General features: G+C 22.6%; 1 protein-coding gene across 1 annotated transcript; it reads right to left on the bottom strand.

The window, feature by feature from the left end:
- Positions 1 to 1199: 1199 nt before the first annotated feature.
- Cpr56F (Cuticular protein 56F) lies at positions 1200 to 23201 on the bottom strand. The gene is made up of 2 exons (XM_073990545.1): positions 23081 to 23201; positions 1200 to 2698 (listed from the first exon to the last, which is right to left on the bottom strand). Exons 1-2 carry the CDS (start codon positions 23084 to 23086, stop codon positions 2075 to 2077), a joined length of 630 nt encoding a protein of 209 aa, XP_073846646.1. The 5' UTR covers positions 23087 to 23201; the 3' UTR covers positions 1200 to 2074.
- Positions 23202 to 23401: the final 200 nt, after the last annotated feature.

Raw genomic sequence — 23401 nt, forward strand, 5'->3', positions numbered from 1 at the left:
AACAAAAAATTCTACGTCGATTTTTTAAAATATTTTTTCAAAACGTGGATTTAAAAATAATTCTAAACGTCGATTTTTAAAAACAAACAAATTCTAAACATGAATTTAAAAAAATTAAACTTGGTTTTTAAACACAAATATTTGAATAGTTGATTTTTTTTAAATATTTGATGTGGATTTAAAAAAAAATCGAAGCGTTGATTGATTAAAAAATATTCGAAACGTGGGTTTAAAAAAAAATATTCGAAACGTGGATTTAAAAAAAAAGTATTCGAAACTTGGAAAAAAAATATTCGAATCGTAGATTTAAATTCTAAACATGAATTTAAAAAAAATTAAACTTGGTTTTTAAACACAAATATTTGAATAGTTGATTTTTTTTAAATATTTGATGTGGATTTAAAAAAAAAATCGAAGCGTTGATTGATTAAAAAATATTCGAAACGTGGGTTTAAAAAAAAATATTCGAAACGTGGATTTAAAAAAAAAGTATTCGAAACTTGGAAAAAAAATATTCGAATCGTAGATTTAAAAAAAAAATCGAAACGTGGATTTTTTAAAGAACATATTCGATATATTCGGAACGTGGATTTAAAAAAAAAATATTCGAAACGTGGATTTAAAAAAAAATTCGAAACGTGTATTTTTTAAAAAAATATTTGAAACGTGGATTTAAAAAAAAAACATTTTCGAAACGTGGATTTTTTAAAAAATATTTGAAACGTGGATTTAAAAAAAAACATATTCGAAACGTTGATTTAAAAAAAAAATTCGAAACGTGGAAAATCTCTAAGCGTGGATTTTCTTTGAAAAAAATTTCTAAACATGGATTTAAAAAAAAAACAATTTTTGAAGTGTTTTTTTTTAATTTATAAACGTGTATTTTTTAAAAAATACTAAACGTGGGAGTTTTAGAAAAATCTAAACTTTTTTAAAGAATTTTTTTTTCTAAAATTGATTTTTTTTAAATTTTCCTTAACGAGTTTTTTATAAAATTTGGATTTGGAAGAAAAACATTTTTTAATAAATTTTTGTTTTTTTTTAAATATTGGTATAGGTATAAGCCATTTATACAAAAAAAAAAACGTCAGTAGATCTTCTATACTTAGATAACCTTTAATATGTGTCCTATACTATGAACATTTCCCATAGTTCTTTTTTCTTAACAACTTCCCAATAAACTAAAATATTTTCAAAAATTTTACTTTGTTTTATACAAAAATTGCATTTATTTATTTTATTTGTTTTACATCAACATTTTTTTACATGATTTTTTTATGAATTGCTATGAATTACAAACAAATATTTTGTTGTTGTTTCTTTATAAAAATAATGAGTATTATAAAATAAGTTTACATGGTATTTATATGTGGGTGTGTATATATTAATGCGAATGTGTGTATGCATGTGAAAGATTGATTGATTAAAATCATGTATGTATATGGGGTGGGGGGGAGAGTATTATACATATGTGATTGTATGTATGAGGGGGGAGAAATTGTGTGTGTGTTATTGCTTGTGTGTGTAAGCAATAAAAGTGGGTTTGAAATATACAATAGAGAACAATGAAAGCACTTAACGAAACGGTGATAATACGAGTAGCGCATAATAACAATAAACAAAAAATTATTTAAAAATATACACAACAAAAAAAGCTGAGACAGGTCAATGGAATTAAATTTCTTTGCCAGGGTGAAAGAAATAACCCCGGTGACCTGTAAAAGCTTTATGGCAAGTTGTCGGTTATAAGGCTTAAAGGCTAAGGCTTTTTGTGAAATGTGAGAGAGAATGAGAAAACAAATTCGGTTTTAAAGAAAGTGGCTTTAAAGAGAGAGAGCGAGAGCTTTTTTGAGAGAGGTAGAAAATTAAGGAGTTACAATGAAAGCCTTAACAGTTGAAGCTCTCCACATTGATTAAGCTGGCATTTCTGCTTCTTCTTCTTTATCTTCTTCTAAGAACTAAAATTATTTAAACGACTAAAATGAATGTCTCTCCTGTTTCTTCTTCATCATCATTTTTCCTACGTTAACTGAGTTTGTTTAAGCCTAATTTGTTTCACCTTTCCATTTGAGCCTTATTGATAACCACCGAATTTGCCTTGTTGTTGTTGTGCATTGCTATCATAACCACCGTTATAATTGCCACCACGTCCACCAGCCTGTTGACCACCATTGACTTGTTCATAACGAATGGATGGACGATAACCATTTTGATCAGCTTCGTATTCTACGATTTGTTTACGACCATCGGGCAACAAAACATAGTAACGGCCAGTGGTGAAATCACCATCACGAGCTTCCATGTGGCCGAAATCATTGCCAGATTCGTAGTCTTGAACATCGTATTTGAATTCGTATTTGGCGGGACCGTAGTTTTCTTCAGCACCAGCGCCAGCACCATAACCAGCAGCTCCGGGAACTCCGTATTGGGAAGAGGGAGCAGCGCCACCTTGTTTGGGGAAAATGGCTGAGGTCAAAGCGGGAGCACCATAACTATTTGAGGGAGCAGCAACACTACCGGCACCAGCACCACCACGTTGAGGAGGCAAATAGTTGCTGTTGGGAGCCTGATAACTGTTTTGGGGTGGCAAATAGTTGTTGGAGGGCTGTTGATTGGTTGGCAAATAGTTATTGGATACTGGAGGTTCAGCTGAGACTACGACGGCCAAGCAGACCAAGAAAGCAATTGTGGTAAAGCACTGCAAAGAGAAAGGAAGAGGGGAGAAAGCAAGTTAGAAATTATTTTTTTTAGGGAAAATTAAAAAAATATATATTTGTGAAAAAAATTATAAAAGTTCTATTTCTAAAGAGAGAGAGAGGAAGAGAGAGAGAGAGAGTGTCTCAAAATGTTGTTGTGAAATGATGTATTTCCATTGAAGAAAATAAAAAACTTATGACACAAACACGCATGGGTTTGTGAGAAGTGAGAGAATTTTTCTCTTTCCCCATTTCTCTCGTTTTCTGTTAACTCAGCTGATGGAATCAGGGTTGTATTGCTGTGTTAATGAAAACAAAAGACTTGGAACACAAACCTGCACCATTAAGACACGAACTTGAGCAATGGGAGTAATTTAGAGAATTTAAAGACTTAATAATGGAAAATTTGCAATGGAATAGGATATAATTTGAGAGCAGAATTTAAAAAAAAAATTAAGGCACAAACTTGAATTGAAAAAAAAACTATTGATTTAAGTATTTTTGTAAGTTAAAAAAATAAAATAAATATAATACAATAAAAAAATAAAAACAAAAATATTTGTAAAAAAGATTGAAAATTTAAAAATAATACATAAAATAAAAACGAAGTAATACATAATAAAAATGACTTATTATTTAAAAAAATATTTAAAAATAACTTTCGATTTAAATACTCTTTTAATATAAAAAAATTCGAAATGACTTATTTTAAATTTAAAAAGGAAAAAAAACCAAATTAAAATAATAATAAAATGTAATAGAAAAAAAATTAAAATAATAATAAAAATTAAAAATCCTCAAACACAAACATGAGTTGTGAATATATTTTTTTAAATATCATTTTATAAAAATAGTACAAAACTATTTATTATTTATTGCGAAAAAATAATTTATACAAAATAATAAAAAAGACTTAAGACACAAACATGTATTGAAAACAATTAGGAAATATCAGAAATAAAAAATAAAAGATTAAATGCAACAATAGATTTTGTTATTGAAACTTTTAAAAATAAAATTTTGTTCAGAGCCAAACTCATTACTTTCAAAGGCAGCGCTAAGCGTTTGTCATGAAAGCACAACTAAATGGGAACATCCCCATTGTTGTTGTAAAAAACAAAATAAAAGTGCATTTGAAAGAAGAAAAGTTCGAGGACAGCGAAGCCGCTCCACATCCGATATCTCTGAGGAGCCTTTACCAAAGGCGAAACATGTCATGTCACATAGTGGTGGGTGTGGGGGTTCGAATCGTCGGCTTTCCTTTTTCATTTGCATTATTGATTGATCATCAAGGTCGATTCCAACGAGAAATTAATTATAAATTAATACTAAAAAATATTTTTGCCTAAGAAAGGCAAAATTTTCAAATAAAAATTTTGTTTATTTTCAAAAATTTTTATGATTTTTTTTTTTCAAAAAATTTTATAAATTGTTTTTTCAAAAGTTTTTATCAAAATTAAATTTTCAAAAATTTTTATGCAAATTAACTTTTCCCAAAAATGTATTTTTTAGAAATTGTATGATTTTTTTTTAGAAATTTTTATGAAAATTAAATTTCCAATAAATTTTCAAATTGAATTGAATATATATTTTGCCTTATGTTTTATGAATTTTTTTTTAAATTGTTATGAAAATTTATTTTTTAATTTTTTTTATGAAAATTTGAAAATTTCTTAAAAAAATTATGCTTGTTTTTTTATAAAAATTTTTATGAAAATTTCTTTTCCAAAAATTTTAAGTTTTTTCAAAACAATTTTATAAAATTTTATTTTGCAAACATTTTTATAAAAATGTGTTTTTTATGAAATTTTAATTTGCAAGAAATTTTATACATATTTTTCTTTAATATTTATAAAAATGTTTATTTATTTTTTAAAAAATGATTTTTCCAAAATTTTTCTGAAAATGAGTTTTTCCAAAATTTCTATGAAAATTTATTTTTGTATGAACATTTAATTTGCAATAAATTGTTCTTTCATTTTTATGAAAATGTGTTTTGTAAAAAAATTTATTGAAATTTATTTTTAAAAATGTTTGTTTTTTTATGAAATTTTATAAAACTGTATTTTGTAAAAACTTTAATGAACATTTATTTTTTAAAAAATTTTATGAAAATTTATTTTCTTTAAAATTTATGAAAATTTATTTTTAAAAAATTTTTATTAAAATGTATTCTTAAAAAATTATGCTTATTTATTTTATAAAATTTTTTTATGAAAATTTCTTTTTCCAAAAATTTTAAGTTTTTTTAAACAATTTTATAAAATTTTATTTTGCAATTATTTTTATAAAAATGTATTTTTTAAAAAATGTTTATGAAAATTTATTTTTTACAAATGTTTACGAACATTTAGTTTTTAAAATTTTTTATAAAAAATTTATTTTTTAAATTTTTTTGAAAATTTATTTTTTTTACATTTTTATGAAAATTTATTTTTTTAAATTTTTATGAAAATTTATTTTCCAAAAATGTTGATATTTTATTAAAATAATTTTAGCAAATTTTGTATTACAAACATTTTTATGGACATTTTTTTCGAAAAAAATTATGAATACATAATTTTCAATTTTAATGAACATTCATGTTATGAAAAAAATTATGAAATTTATTTTTTAAAAAATTGTATAAAAAAAATAAATAAATAAAAAAAAATCATGAATAAAACAAAAGAATTAAGACACAAACTTGACTAGAGAACAAGTGTTGAGATCAAAAAATTTAAAATTTTTCTAGCAATTAAAAAATATAGAGCAGCTTTATACTGTTTACGAAAACAAAAAACTCAAAATAAAAATTCCCAAAACTATTCCAAAATAGATTTATTCGTACAAATTGCCTTATTTATTTCGATCACTTTTGATTAATTATTTTTTTTTTTTTTCAATTTACACTGCATTATTTTGCATTCAAAATTGCATCGCAAATTTATTATGAAATCTATGGTAAATTTATGGATGCCATTAATTATCATCTGGTCACAGTTTAACTTGATTAAATCTTTTAATGTTTAAATTTTATGCTAATCTAAGATAAACAAATTGGATGAGCCAGAAAACAAAAAAATAAACGAATTTGTCAAATAATGTTGCACAACAAATGCAATAAAGTTTCATTTGATGACATTTTTTGGAAAAACAAATAAAAAAAAAACATAAATTGTTTGCCATAATAGAATTGTTAAAATATTCATGATTTATATCAGTTCACAAAATTGCTCCTAACACAAAAAACAAACAGATAAAGATAAGAAGAAATAAAAACAACAAATACAAAAATGTCAAAAGTATAAAAAAAAAAACTATAACAAACCCCAATGTTGCTAATGTAAAGTTATTAGCGAAAGGCAAACAAATAGAAGACACACACACACATCCCATCCGTCTGCCTAACTGTCTAGAAGATAAAGATCTTAAGAAGCATGTTGATGCTTTGTAAATCACTTGTTGATGTCTTTAGATTATGGTTGATTGATGCCACCAGCATCAGCATCAGATTCTTTTTCATCTTCTTTTTTTGTACAAGCTGTTAGCACATTGTTAATCAGTTCAGACAACAGTTTATTATTATGCCTCAGATATTTTTGTTGAGATTTTTTTTAAAGAATTTTGTTGTTGTTTGTAAATTGTGTGACTTTTTTTTGGTTGATGTTGTCTAAATATGTTAATTAGTTGGCAATCATGTCACCATGACAAAAAGAGATTGTCTATTTTTTTGTTTGTTGATAATTGCAATTGAGGCTTGGGGGTTTGTTGTTGTTTTTGTTCATTTTTTATGCATTTAACATAGTAATTAAACTAGATTAACAAAAATTGTTTTGTGAAAATGTCACAGAATTGGCAAAAAAGGGCATATAGGAAGGTATGGTTTTGTAGAGTTTTGGGATACAAATTCTAAATTTTTTATATTTCAAGAAAATATTGAAATGAAAATTTATTTTTCAAAAATTTTATGAACGTTTATTTTTCGAAAAATTTACCGTAAATTGATTTTTCAACAATTTTTATGATTTTTTTTCAACAAATTTTATAATTTTTTTCTTTCAAAAAATTTTAATTTTTAATTTAATTTGTTTATTGTTTAAGATAGTAGTTCAAAATTTGTATATTTTAGGAAAACATTGAAATGAAAATTTATTTCTCGAAAATTCGATGAAAATTTTTTTCATAAAATTTAGCGAAAATTTATTTTTAAAACAATTTTATGATTTTTTGCAACAAATTTTATAATTTTTTTTCTTTAATTTAATTTTTTTATTCTTTCCTATTTCAAGTCCGAATATCAGAATATTTAACTTAACAGAAAAAAACATTAATTGTAGAGATGCTCTACATGGCACAATAAAAAAAAAACATAAAAACTTCAAATACTCAACTACAATTATTTTATGATTTTTTTTTAATTTATTTATTTTTTTTTTTGAAAAATGCCACAGTAATTGAAAAATATGGATTTTTTATTATTGACGGACAATAATGGGGACATTTATAAAAATTGTTTCTTCTTAAAAAATTACACTTTCCAAATATTAAGTTTATCTTAATTTTTTAATTTAATTGCTTTTTTAAAATTTTTATGAATTTATTTATTTTTAAAAAAATCTAAAAATTTGCTTTTAAAGCATTTTTTATTTTTATGCAAATTTATTCATATAAAAATCGAATGAAAATTAATTTTTCAAAAATTTTAATTTATTTTCAAAAGTTTTTATTAATTTTTTTTTAATTTTTACGAAAATTTTTTTCCCAAAATTTTTATGAAAATATATTTTTTAAAAACTTGAAATTTTATGAAAATTTAATTTCATAAAACAAAAATTTAATTTCCAAAAAATCTTATGAAATTTTTTTGTAAAAATATATTTTTTCCAATTTTTGGAAAACTTAATTTTTAAAAATTTTTATGATAATTTATTTTTTAAATATTTTTATGAAAATTTGTTTTCGAAAAATGTTATGATTTATATTTATTCCCAAAAATGTTTATTATATTTTTTCAAAAAATTTTATATTTTATAATTTTTATGAAAATTTATTTAATTTTTTTTTTGAATATTTATATTTCAAAAATTTTATTTTTTTCAAAAAAATGTAAAATTTTAACATTTATTTTTAAAAAATTTTAATTAATTTTCCTCACAATGCTTTAGTTGAAACCATATTAAACAAAAGACTTAAGGCACAAACCTTTATTTCTCAAAAATTTTTATATTAATTTATTTTCAATTTTTTTTTTTTCAAAAAATGTTATATTTTAAAAAATTTGTTGATTTTTTTTTTCAAAAAAATTTAAAATTTATTTTTAAAAACTGTGGAAATTCTGCTTGGAATCTTCTCGCTATCTTATTGATTTTAAGCTTGTCTCATTAATTTTAATTAATTTTCCTCACAACGCTTTAGTTAAAACCATATTAAACGAAAGACTTAAGGCACAAACCTTTCTCCCTCTATTTTGTTGCTCATTGACTCTCTCATTTTCTCCATATTTCTTTTATATTAATTTATTTTCAATTTTTTTTTCAAAAAATTGTAAATTTTATAATTCTTATGATGATTTTTTTTAAAAAATGCAAAATTTTAAAATTTATTTAAAAAAAATTTTGAAATTCTGGTTGGGATCTTCTCTCTATCTTATTGATTTTAAACTTGTCTCATTCATTTTAATTAATTTTCCTCACAATGCTTTAGTTAAAACCATATTAAACGAAAGACTTAAGGCACAGACCTTTATTTTTCAAAAATTTTTATATTAATTTATTTTCAAAAATTTTTTTTATTTTTTTTAAAAAATTTTATATTTTATAATTTTTATGAAAATTTATTTTTAATTTTTTTTTTGAAAATTTATATTTCAAAAATTTGATGATTTTTATTTTCAAAAAAAATGTAAAATTTTAAAATTTATTTTTAAAAAATTAATAGTGGACAAAATAAAAAATATTGAAAAATATCAAATTGTTTAATAAATTTTCAAAAATAAAAAAAGTATTATATTAAATTTCGAAAAATGATATTGAAAATTAATGAATGAATGAATTAATCATGGAAAAAAATTAAAAATAAGGATTTTTTTTTTTTCAAAAAAATTTAAAATTTTAAAATTGATTTTTAAAAAAATTCTGAAAATTCTGTTTGGGATCTTCTCTCTATCTTATTGATTTTAAACTTGTCTCATTCAATTTAATTAATTTTCCTCACAATGCTATAGTTAAAACCATATTAAACGAAAGACTTAAGGCACAAACCTGCCTCCCTCTACTTTGCTACTCATTAGCTCTCTCATTTTCTCCATATTTCTTGATAAAGTATGATGTTTATGAATGATTTAAGACACAAAATTTATCAAATTAATAGAGAAAAAGAAAAGACTTAAGACACAAACATGATTTAGTAACAACAGTTGATTTTTTAATATTATTTGATTTTCGAAAAATAATGAATAAACAATAAGAAAAATATTGAAAAATATCAAATTGATTTGTTTAATAAATTTTCAAAAATAAAAAATATCAAAATTAGAAAAAATTTATATCATAATAAATTTCGAAAAATCATTTTGAAAATTAATAAAAAATTAATCAAAAAAAATTTTAAAAAATGTAAAATTTTAAAATTTATTTCTCAAAAAATTTCGAGATTTTTTTGAAAAATGTTATAAAATGTTCAAAAATATATATAAATGAATAAAAAATATATCGTGGAAAAAATTTAAAAAAATGGAAAAAATTTTAAATTTATTTTTCAAAAAATTTTGTAAATTTTTTGAAAAATGTGGAAAAAATAAAAAAATATCAAATTGATTTTCAAAAATACAAAATATCAAAATAAAAAAAATATATAAAATATAAAATAAATTAAAATATATTATAATCGTGGAAAAAATTTAAAAAAGGAACCATTTTTAAATTTATTTTTAAAAAAAATTGGTGATTTTTTTAAATGTTATACTAAAATTTTTGGGTTATTATTTCATGATTTTTATTTTCCTAGACCATCAAAATTTCAGTCTTTTTAAAGAGGAAATTGAAAAAATTTAATGTGTTCTCCAATAATTTACTATACCATCTAAATTTTATAATTTATTTAGACCATCAAAATTTGAGGATATTTGGCTAAAGAGGTATTTTATTTTGATGTCTTCAAAGTTTGAAAATGTAACTTATTTTTTTAATGTTTGTTTTTGAAATTTATTGCAATTTTTTTATCTTGTCGGCATTGTGTGTGTTCTATAATAATTTATTTCTATTCTCTTAACAAATGTTTAACATGTTATTACAGTAATTGCAGCGCTGAGGTGGTCTGTTGTCATATGGCATGCGATGGTGGCGTTCGATTTGAAAGTCGTTTGTTTGACACAAAAAAAAAAAAAATATTATAAAAATATTACAAAACTTGCAAAGAAGGTCGCATATGTTTTGAAAATATTTCGATTAACGGTTAATATTTGTTGGTAAGTTATTCAAAACAACATTCCAAAAAACGAAAAAAATTTTATTAATTTTTTATGTTTATTGGAATTGAAAATATGTTTAGAGGACTAACTTTTGGGATTAACTTGAGAAAGCTTTTAATTTTCAGCTTAACATGGCATTTTACGTAGTTTGCACTTGTAATTTTTATCAATTTGTATATTTATTGCAATATGAAATAGTATTAAAGGTTCATTAATTTGTAACTAATAAAAGAATATGTAGCAATTTTTAGTCTCTGAATATTGAATTTAAAATAATCAACGTTTCGTTGAATATATTAGTTTGCCTTCCAAAATCCGAAAATAATATTTCATATTTTTGGCCACAAGCAGAGATATAGGTTGGCTTTGTATTTATTTTCCTCACAAAGTCTTAGTTAACATCATTTTAAACAAAAGACTTAAGCCACAAACCTTCCTGCTTAATTTTGTTTCTCTTTGACTCTCTCAGTTTCTCTATAAATTTTTATTACCCAAAGAAATGTGGTATTAAACCATTGATGCTCAAAATATTTTGTTCATTAGTCTCTCTGAGCGAGTCATTCCTTTGCTAAACCACGGCAAATGAGAAAAAATGAGAACATATGTTGTTGTTGTAGTCACGTTAACGTATATGGGTGATCTTGGCTGTATTAAACTGTTATAAAAAGCAACCACAAACCAATCTCTCTCTATCACTCCCTCTCTGGGTTTATGTTTGTGTATTGAAAGACTTAAGACCCAAACCTCACAAGGGCATAGTAAAACATGGCTCTTGCTCTTTTGATATTATTTAAGTGCACAAGAAAGATTTAAGACACAAACTTTATAAAATTAAAGAAATTTTCATTTAAGGAAACAAAAGACTTAAGTAACGAACATGATGAGAGAGGAAAAACTTTCACATTTAATGGAAGTATTGAACATATGGGTTTTAAATCACCACAAGAAAGTTTCTTAAGCTGTCTACAAATATTTTCCATGAAAATTCAAAAGACTTAAGGCACATACACTATTGTTTTTTTATTAATGGAGAAAAAAATAAATGTGGTATTAAACTGTTATACAAATCAACCACAAACCAATCTCTCTCTCTATCTCTCCCTCTCTTGGTTTATGCTTTTGTATTGAAAGACTTAAGACCCAAACCTCACAAGGGCATAGTAAAACAAAGCTGTTGCTCTCAATCTCTTGCTCTGTTGATATTATTTTTGTGCATAAGAAAGATTTAAGACACAAACTTTATAAAATTAAAGCAATTTTCATTTAAGGAAACAAAAGACTTAAGAAACAAACATAATGAGAGAGGAAGAATTTTCACGTTTAATGGAAGCACCGTACATATGGATTTTAAATCACCACAAGAAAGCTTCTTAAGCTGTCTACAAATATTTTCCATGAAAATTCAAAAGACTTAAGTCACAAACACTATTGTTTTTTTATTAATGGAGAAAAAATAAAGATGAGAGAATACATTGTTATAACTGATGGGATGAGGAGGTTTCATTTGGCAGGCATTATGATGTTCTTGTGTCAAATGGAAATGGAAGCAGCGTACAAAATTAAATGTTAATTTATTTATTTTATTTTTTTTTATTTTTTTTGAAGAAAACAAAAAAAAAAAAAAACAGAAAATGAATAAAGAAGAGTTCAATTAAAAAAACAGCCTTTTCATTGCTGAGTCATTTCAAAAGACTTTAGACACAAACTAGGGGGGGGCTACATAATATTAATACTCAATCTACTTTCTCCAGTTCATGTTCTGGCTAAGCGAAAAAAATATTTATGATTTGTTCGATGTGAAAACGTATTCATAATTGCAATTTATGGTCTCTCAATACTAACAAGATTTTTATGGTATTATGACTACTTAAAACATACACAAAAGAAGACCCATAAAAACACTTTAAATAACATTATGCAAATTTAGAACATTTTATCGATAGAAAAAAAAAACTAATCTATAATTTATTTAACTGGTTCTTATGCTGGGTAATAAATTAATTTTATGTGACAGCGGATTATTATGAAACAATTAAAGTGAAATGTGTGATATAATTTTTTTGCAACTTTTAGTAAAAAAACAAAATACTTGTCTTGGAAAGAAAGAGGGGGTTAAAAAATAATTTGCATTGTAATTCGATGTTCTGAACAAATTAAATGCTTGTTTTGGAAAGAAAAAGGAGGTTAAAAAATAATTTGCATTAAAAAATATTTTTTGAAAAATCCACGATTTTTAAAAAAAAATATTCTTTACAAAGATACACGATTTTTGAAAAAATATTCTTTACAAAGATACACGATTTTTGAAAAAAAGTATTCTTTAAAAAATTTTTAAAAAATATTCTTTAAAAAATCCACGAATTTTTAAAAAATATTCTTTAAAAAATCTTTGAATTTTTAAAAAATATTCTTTAAAAAATCTACGAATTTTTAAAAAAATATTCTTTAAAAAATCTACGAATTTTTAAAAAATATTCTTTAAAAAATCTACGTATTTTTAAAAAATATTCTTTAAAAAATCTACGAATTTTTAAAAAATATTCTTTAAAAAATCCACGATATTTTTTAAAAATATTCTTTAAAAAATCCACGATTTTTTAAAAAATATTCTTTAAAAAATCCACGAAATATATTCTTTTAAAAATCCACGAATTTTTAAAAAATTTTCTTTAAAAAATCCACGAATTTTTAAAAAATATTCTTTAAAAAATCCACGAATTTTTTAAAAATATTCTTTAAAAATCCACGATTTTTTTAAAAATATTCTTTAAAAAATCCACGAAATATATTCTTTAAAAAATCCACGAATGTTTAAAAAATATTCTTTAAAAAATCCACAAATTTTTAAAAAATATTCTTTAAAAAATCCACGAAATATATTCTTTAAAAAATCCACGAATTTTTAAAAAATATTCTTTAAAAAATCCACGAGTTTCGAAAACATATTCTTTAAAAAATCCACGATTTAAAAAAATATTCTTTAAATAGTCCACGATTTTATAGAAAAATATTCTTTAAAAAAAATCCACGATTTTTGAAAAGATATTCTTTAAAAAATCCACGATTTGTGAAAAATATTCTTAAAAAAAATCCACGATTTTTGAAAAAATATTCTTTATAAAATCCACGATATTTGAAAATATATTCTTTAAAAAATCCACGATTTTTGAAAAAATATTCTTTATAAAATCCACGATTTTTGAAAAAATATTCTTTTAAAAAATCCACGATTTTTGAAAAAAATATTCTTTAAAAAATCCACGATTTTTGAAAAAAATATTCTTTAAAAAATCCACGATTTTTGAAAAAAATATTCTTTAAAAAAATCCACGATTTTTGAAATAATGTTCTTTAAAAAATCCACGATTTTTGAAATAATGTTCTTTAAAAAATCCACGATTTTTTGAAATAATGTTCTTTAAAAAATCCACGATTTTTGAAATAATGTTCTTTAAAAAATCCACGATTTTTTGAAACAATGTTCTTTAAAAAATCCACGATTTTTGAAATAATGTTCTTTAAAAAATCCACGATTTTTTGAAATAATGTTCTTTAAAAAATCCACGATTTTTTGAAATAATGTTCTTTAAAAAAATCCACGATTTTTGAAAAAATATTCTTTAAAAAAATCCACGATTTTTGAAAAAATATTCTTTAAAAAAATCCACGATTTTTGAAAAAATATTCTTTAAAAAATCCACGATTTTTGAAAAAATATTCTTTAAAAAATCCACGATTTTTGAAAAAATATTCCTTAAAAAATCCACGATTTTTTGAAAAAATATTCTTTAAAAAATCGACGATTTTTGAAAAATATTCTTTAAAAAATCCACGATTTTTGAAAAAGAAATTTTAAAAATCCACGATTTTTGAAAAAGAAATTTTAAAATTCCACGATTTTTGAAAAAGAAATTTTAAAATTCCACGATTTTTGAAAAAGAAATTTTAAAAATCCACGTTTTTTGAAAAAATATTCTTTAAAAAATCCACGATTTTTGAAAAAATATTCTTTAAAAAATCCACGATTTTTGAAAAAATATTCTTTAAAAAATCCACGATTTTTGAAATAATATTCTTTAAAAAATCCGCGATTTTTGAAATAATGTTCTTTAAAAAATCCACGATTTTTTGAAATAATGTTCTTTAAAAAATACACGATTTTTGAAAAAATATTCTTTAAAAAAATCCACGATTTTTGAAAAGATATTCTTTAAAAAGATCCACGATTTTTGAAAAAATATTCTTAATAAAATCCACGATTTTTGAAATAATGTTCTTTAAAAAATCCGCGATTTTTGAAAAAAATGTTCTTTAAAAAATCCACGTTTTTTGAAAAAATATTCTTTAAAAAATCCTCGATTTTTGAAAAAATGTTCTTTAAAAAATCCGCGATTTTTGAAAAAAAATGTTCTTTAAAAAATCTACGATTTTTGAAAAAAAAAATCTTTAAAAAATCAACGATTTTTGAAAAAAATAAATTTAAAAATCCACGATTTTTGAAAAAAAAAAAATTTAAAAATCCACGATTTTTGAAATAATGTTCTTTAAAAAATCCACGATTTTTGAAAAAATATTCTTTTAAAAATCCATGATTTTTGAAAAAATATTCTTTTAAAAATCCATGATTTTTGAAAAAATATTCTTTAAAAAATCCACGATTTTTGAAAAAAATATTCTTTAAAAAATCCACGATTTTTGAAAAAATATTCTTTAAAAAATCCACGATTTTTGAAAAAATATTCTTTAAAAAAACCACGATTTTTGAAAAAATATTCTTAAAAAAATCCACGATTTTTGAAAAAATGCTCTTTATAAAATCCACGATTGTTGAAAAGATATTCTTAAAAAAAATCCACTATTTTTTGAAATATTGTTCTTTAAAAAATCCAGGATTTTTGAAAAATGTTGTTTAAAAAATCCACGATTTGTGAAAAAAAATCTTTTAAAAATACTAAAAAGTATTCTTCTCAAAAGAATTAAAAATAATCCTATGATAAATAAATTTTTTTAGCAGCAAAACTGCATAAGAAATAGACAAGTAATGCGATTGAGAAACGTTCCCAGAAATTATTATTGGGGATGCCTATTGGAAAATATGGTACCTCTTCGAGGGTAAGTTTGTCATTTTCGCCATATATCACGTGAATGTTTGAATGTGGACTTAATAAAGACGATCTTTTTTCCTTATTTTATTTGTAGCTAAATTTTCAAAATTTATAAAAATCCATGAGTAGTCTTTGATTTATTGCACCCAATGCTCATGATGCATTAAAGATTCCGATATTTGTCTGTTTTTTATAGCCCACACATTTTTTTCTTTATTTTGTTTACCATAAAAACATTTTTATGACAAATTGTGGCCCAAATAAATCACTAATCTATAATCTACTCTAAATTTTGATTAATTTAATAATAAATTAACACCTTAGGTCTTCATATCTCTCTCTCTTACGATCAACAACAAAAAAAGGTGAGAAATATTATGACAACAGTCAGACATAGTTGATGACAAGCAGAGATTAACATAAAATAATTTGTCAAAATTTCCAAAACTAAAATATTCAGATATAAAAAAGGAGATAAGCCCTGTAAACATGTTTATTTAGAGGAATTTATTATTAATTAATGGCCTGAAGAAGAAAAAGACTAAAGAGAAGGTATTCAAAAGAGAAGATGTAAAAAATGGCTTGGTCTAAAATCTTTGGGTTGTTTTAAATTATGCTACTGGTGAATGCGAGGCATAACAAAACATGGCTAAAAGATTTGTTTTTCAGTTTTTTGTGTTTTATTTTTTTTTGGTTAAAGACAAACGGCTACTGCTTCTTTCACAGCCTTTCAAAGCTTATGCACAGTTATTTATTTATTCAAATAAAGAGTCAAACATGGAAGAAATTTTTCAATTTATACACATTTTGTAAATCCAATTAAGGCGTTAAAATTTAAATTAATTTTTTAAAATTAAAAAAAAAAAACACAAAAAACGATTTCTAAACTACAACGAAAATTAATAAGAAAATAAAATATTTCAACTATTTTTAAATTAAAAAAAAAACATAAAAAATTAAAATTAATAAAAAAATAAATATTCCAACTATCGATTGACCTTTTTTTGGTGGAAGACAAATTATATTTTTTATATTTATATTTTTAGGGAAAAAGATTAATATGAAAATGTCTAAAATTTTAATGGCATTAACAATTTTAAATATGCGTGAGTCTTTGGCAAAAAATCTGTGCATTCATGAACTTGAACTAGAGATGGCCATAATAATTTGTAAAACATAAATCTTGTTTTTTGCATTAATGATGATGACGATGGTGTTTATTTTTAAACAAGATTATATTTATAATATTTGAATTTTAATATACTCGTATGTATTTATTTTTTGTATAAGAAATGTAGTGGGGAATTTGTAACTTATCATTATGCATAATGGTGAGTCGGGCGGCATGTCTTGTTTTATGTATTTCAAGGAATTTCAAAATAATAAAATATCTCTTAGAGAAAACTGGTATTGCTAAATTGCTATATTGGTTTTTTTTTGATAAGGTCAAAAAATGCTATAAATTGTGGGGGGAAATTTGTTTTGTTTTTTTCGGGTTTACAAATATTCAAGATATACTTGGCAAATATATGTATGTTAAGGTTACATATTTGAATAAATAATTAATTAAGAAATGAGAACAATTTGAATTTTGTATTTAATTGGGCAAAATTCAATTTAAAGGAAACATGTGAGATATTTTTATTTATTTAATTTTTTTGCAATTTAAAACGCATTGATTTTTTTTATGTAAAGAAATATATTTTCTTTGCAATCTTCCATATAAAATATTATTTTTTATTTATTTAATTTTTTTTTTGTTATTTATATTCCCATTATGTCATTTAAAACGCATTGAATTTTTTTGTGTAAAGAAACATTTTTTCTTTGCAATCTTCCATATAAAATATTACTTTTTTCTAATTTTTATCATAAACCAATAAAAATTATACAAAAGATTTACGACACAAGCATTAAAACTTTGTGATTTCTCCCCATATGATATTAATTATTAATTCACGTAGTGAGAAATCACACTGCAATGTTTGTGTCTTAAGTCTTTTGTTCTTGTAAAGGGAATTCTTATTATGTTGAGAGTAAATAATGCAATATGAGAGTGACTGAGGTCTATTAATTATTAAACATTAATTATTAATAGGCCTCACTCACTCTCACATTGCATTATTTACTCTCACCATAGTGAGAATCCCCTTTAAAAGAACAAAAGAACACAAACATTACAATGGAAATTATACTTACGTCCTAACACTCACTCTCTCTCTCTCTCTCTCTCCTATTGCTCATACCATTAATCCAGTAAACAAAGCAATTTCAAACAAACGACTTAAGACACAAACCCAAATATAAGGCCGTCATCAATATTATCATGCTCTCACAGGTTGTGTGAACTGAACTGTTATACAAATCAAATAATAATTCTCTCTCTCACAAGAGCTCCAAAGGAAAGACTTAAGAAATAAACTTGATACTAACGACTTTTTAAAAAATATTCTTTAAAAAATCCACGATTTTTGAAAACATGTTATTTAAAAAACCATTTATTTCAAAAAATTTCTTTAAATTGTCCACGATTTTTTAGAAAAATATTCTTTAAAAAATCCATGATTTAAAAAATATAAAATATAAAATCCAAGATTTGAAAAAAAATTCTTTAAAAAATCCAAGATTTGAAAAAATATTTTTTTTAAAAATCCACGATTTTTAGAAAAATATTCTTTAAAAAATCCAAGATTTTTGAAAAAAAACCTTTTTTTAAAAAATCCAAGATTTTTGAAAAAAAACCTTTTTTTAAAAAATCCAAGATTTTTGAAAAAAAACCTTTTTTTAAAAAATCAACGATTTTAAAAAAAAATATTTAAAAAGTCCACGATATTTAAAAAAAAATATTTAAAAAGTCCACGATATTTAAAAAAAAAAATATTTAAAAACTCCACGATATTTAAAAAAATATTTAAAAAGTCCACGATATTAAAAAAAATATTGAAAAGTCCACGATATTTAAACAAATATTATTTAAAAAATCCACGATATTTAAAAAAAATATTATTTAAAAAATCCACGATATTTAAAAAAATATTATTTAAAAAATCCACGATATTTAAAAAAATATTATTTAAAAATCCACGATTTTTGAAAAAAAATCTTTAAAAAAAAATCCACAATTTTTGAAAAAATGGTCTGTAAAAATTCAGGATTTTTGAAAAAAATATTTTCTAAAAAAGTTAAGATTTTTAAAAAAATATTCCTTAGAAAATTCAACATTTTTGAAAAAACCCATCTTCAAAATCACACGATTTTTGAAATTTAATAGAAATTTCTCCACTCTCTCTGTGGGAATTCAATGGCTCATTTTCTCTTTGAACAAAAGACTTAAGACATAAACATTACAATGTGATATTGAAGGAAAATAGAAGAGATACAGTGATGGAGATTTCATACATTATCTTTTAATAAACTATTTTATATTTTAAAATATATCCTAAAATCTCTTCAATTAGGTTACGATATTCCTTAAAAAGTCATTAAATTTAATTTATTTTTGTTGCAATTGCTCCATATTTATATAAATGTGTGCATTTATTTCCTTGAACAATTTTGAATTAACTACTTGCAAAATTTAACTTGTTACTGTAACAAGCCAAAATGTTTGAACCGCTTAAATTACGCCCAATTTGGTGTACGCAAACTCAAGTCACGATTCTATTATTAACCCACAATGGATGGCTAAACAAATTGAATGGATGACTGAATGAATTGCTGGCGCATAACAAAAGGCAACCTTAGACGCCAGCCATCATAATTTATAATGGCATTAGAGATCACACAGCGAAAAAATGAAGTTAATAAAGTAAACAATAACAAACACAAAATTGAATGAATGACTTCAATAAAAAGGTGTAACAGTAGAGGAAGAAAAGAGAAACAACAAAGGAAGAAATTGTAGAAAGGCTAGGAGATTGTTTCCTTTTAGTCTTCGTGTGATTTATAATTGACACATTAAACAACTCTAATGGAGAGTAAGGGTGATTTATTTTGTTTCACTTCCAAAAATGATAGAATCAAGGAAAAGTTAACAAATATTAACTATTTTGTGTCAAGGTGTTGGGGGGAAATAAATCATAATAAATATGATATATCGGAGGCGACAGAGATATTTTTATTACGATTTGTTGCAAAAGGAAAGGTAAATTTTTTTGGCAGTGTTAAGATGGGTTTTTTTGGGTTGACTAAAATTTTAATTAAATTAAAATTATGCAAAAATTTAAAAAATCATGATTTAAAAAAAATTGTTAAAAATACAAGATATTTGAAAAAAAATATTCTTAAAAAAAATTCACGATTTTTTGAAAAACAAAAAATATTCTGTGAAAGATCCAAAAATTTTGGAAAAATATTCTTTAAAAATTTCACTATTTTTGAAAAACGTTATTTAAAAAATCATCGATTTTTGTGACAACTACTCTTTAAAAATATAGCAAAAAATATTGAAATTTTCGATATAAGAAAAATATTTTTTAAAAAGTTCACAATCTTCAAAAAAAAAAGATCTTAAAAAATGTACGATTTAAAAAAAATCATAAAAATGTATGATTTTTGAAAAAAAAAAATATTAAACAATTTTAAATTCTTGAAATAAATATTTTTTTTAAATGTTTAAAAACTGTAAGATTTTTGAAAGAATATTCTTTAAACATACACGATTCTCAAAAAATATTATTTAAAAAAAATTTAAAAATCCGCGATTTTGAAATAATATTTTTTTTAAAAAAATTCAAGATTTTTAAAATAAAATTGAAATGAGAAAAAGATTGAAAAATATTAAAAAATCACGAAAAGAGATATTTTTATTACTATTTGTTACAAAGAGGAAAAGTAAAATTTTTTTGGCATTGATTGGATGGTTTTCTTAAATAAAATTGTAATTAAATTAAAAGTATGAAAAAAATTTAAAATATCATGATTTAAAAAAAAATATACACGATATATGAAAAAATTCTTACAAAAATTCACGATTTTTGAAAAACGTTTTTTAAAAAATCGTCGATTTTTGTGACAAATATTCTTTAAAAATATCACAAAAAATATTGAAATTTTCGACGTAAAAAAATAATTCTTAAAAAGTTCACAACTTTCGAAAAAAAAATATTCTTAAAAAACGTAAGATTTAAAAAAATCATAAAAATGTATATTTGAAAAAATATTAAAAAAAGTTAAATTCTTGAGCAAAATATTTTTTTAAAAATGTTTAAAAATTTAAGATTTTTGAAAGAATATTCTTAAACATCCACGATTTTCAAAAAAATATTCTTCAACAATTCACGATTTTGAAAAAATATTTTTTAAAAAATCAGCGAATTTGGAATAAAATTGTACATTAAAAAAAAGAAGGTTTTTGAAATAAAATTGAAATAAAATTTAAATAAAAATGTTTGAAAAATATTCAAAAAAAATTCTCGAAAAATATCCACGATTTTTTAAAGAATATTCTTCAAGAAAATCCACGATTTTAAAAAATATTCTTTAAAAATCCACGATTTTTCAAATAATATTGTTTAAAAAATCCACGATTTTTCAAAAAAAATATTCTTTAAAAAATCCAAGACTTTTGAAAAAATATTCTTTAAAAAGTCCACGATTTGTGAAAAAATATTCTTTAAAAAATCCAAGATTTTTGAAAAAATATTCTTTAAAAAATCCACGATTTTTGTAAAAATTTAAAAAAAATCTTTAAAAAAGTCACGATTTTTGTAAAAATATTCTGTAAAAAATCCACGATTATTTTAAAAATATTCTTTAAAAAATCCACGATTATTTTAAAAATATTCTTTAAAAAATCCACGTTTTAAACAAAAATATTCTTTAAAAAATCCACGATTTAAACAAAAATATTCTTTAAAAAATCCACGATTTAAACAAAAATAATCTTTAAAAATCCACGATTTAAACAAAAATAATCTTTAAAAATCCACGATTTAAACAAAAATATTCTTTAAAAAATCCACGATTTAAACAAAAATATTCTTTAAAAAATCCATGATTTAAACAAAAATATTCTTTAAAAAATCCACGATTTTTGAAAAATATTCTTTTTAAAAAATCCACGATTTTTGAAAAAATATTCTTTTAAAAAAATCCACGATTTAAACAAAAATATTCTTTAAAAAATCCACGATTTAAACAAAAATACTCTTTAAAAAATCTACGATTTTTGAAAAAAATATTCTTTAAAAAAAGCCACGATTTTTGTACAAATATACTTTAAAAAATCCACGATTTTTGTACAAATATACTTTAAAAAATCCACGATTTTTGTAAAAATACTCTTTAAAAAATCCACGATTTTTGTAAAAATACTCTTTAAAAAATCCACGATTTTTGTAAAAATACTCTTTAAAAAATCCACGATTTTTGTAAAATTATCCTTTAAAAAATCCACGATTTTTGAAAAAATATTCTTTAAAAAATCCACGATTTAAACAAAAATATTCTTTAAAAAATCCACGATTTAAACAAAAATATTCTTTAAAAAATCCACGATTTAAACAAAAATATTCTTTAAAAAATCCACGATTTAAACAAAAATATTCTTTAAAAAATCCACGATTTTTGAAAAAATATGCTGTAAGAAAGCCACGATTTTTGAAAAAACATTGCTTAAAAAATCCACGACATTTAAAAAAATATTTAAAAAATCTACGATTTTACGATTTACTATGAAGAAAAGTTATTTCTACTATTTTAGAAAAAAAGAAAGAACGAAGAAGAATTAAATCTTTAAAAATTTAATTAAGTTTGATTTAACTCATTTTTGCAAAACATTAACATTTTAATTAAATTAAATATTTGTAATCATTAAATATTTATTCTGATTTTTTTCAATTTTTTTTACAATTGTAATTGTTATTTAAAAATTTATTATTTTTATTTATATTAGAATTTTAAAATTTTGTAATTTTTAAATATTTCTTTCTGATTTTTTATAATTTTTTAAATTTTATTTTAATTTTCTTAACAAAATAACCAGTTCTAGGCAGTTAAATCAAATAAATCAAAAGACTTAAGAAACAAGCACAAATATGTCAAGAGATTGCAATTAAATACTTTCCTCTTTCTCCTATGATATCTCTCTCTTTGAATTAAAATCAACAAATAACCCATGAAGAGTAACTAACTGTAATAACTAAAAGACTTAGGAAACAAGTGCTGATAGTGAAAGGGGTCTGAAATACTTTCACTCTCATTGCTATTGCTCTTTCTCACACATGTTCTCACCATAGGTAATTATTAAGGAGAAACTAATGGAAATGAATAAGACTTAGGAAACAGACATTTGGCAATGCAAGATACTCAATTACTTTCACTCTCACACCTGTTGCTCTCATATTTTTTTCTCTTTACAACAAGTTATGATTGTAGAGAAATTAAAGGAAATAAACAAAAAACTTAAGAAACAAGCACGGGAAATGCCACAGGTCTCAATCGCTTTCATTTCAATGGACATAAATACTTTTTCTCTTATACTTTCTTTCACACTTTCTCTCTTTGCAACTAACACTACCACTCATCACTATGGAAAAGACTTAAGAAACAAATTCAAACCATTTGAGCTCTTTTGCAATATCAAATGAAACGATTTAAGACACAAATTTTGCAGGGGAGCAATTAGCACTATGGAACAAAAGACTTAAGGCACAAACATTGTTTTGTGACAAATTCACACGATATTTTTCAAGACTTTTTTGACACTATTTTTGTAGTTTTAGTTTTCTTTGTTCACAATTATTTTTGATGTCCTTTTTATAGAGTTTTATAAAGTTCTTTTTTCTATTTTGTTTTTTTTTTATAATAAATTATTAAAATTGATATACCTTCATTGTTGTATATTCAAAGCTTAGGTTTTAAGGATCACACACAAAAAAGGAGTTTAAAGTGTTTTAGTTTTTTTTGGTTTCTGGTACTTCTTGTGAAGAAGGTTGAATGGGATTTGATACTGTAACAATTTTGTAGGCTGCTATTTATATTTGAATCGAGTAAAACTCTAATGTTAAGAAAAGCAGAAACTGAAACACAACATCATCACCATCATCAGAGAAGATGAACGTACTTATTACGTATACACTTATGTTGTTGGATGCAAACATACAAACACACACTCACTCATAGATATGCTTTAAGCACTCAACATTATA

This window comes from Musca autumnalis, unplaced genomic scaffold (genome assembly GCF_047663935.1).
Source record: "Musca autumnalis isolate F117 unplaced genomic scaffold, ASM4766393v1 scaffold_5, whole genome shotgun sequence".
In the NCBI taxonomy this organism is placed as follows: Eukaryota; Metazoa; Arthropoda; class Insecta; order Diptera; family Muscidae; genus Musca; species Musca autumnalis.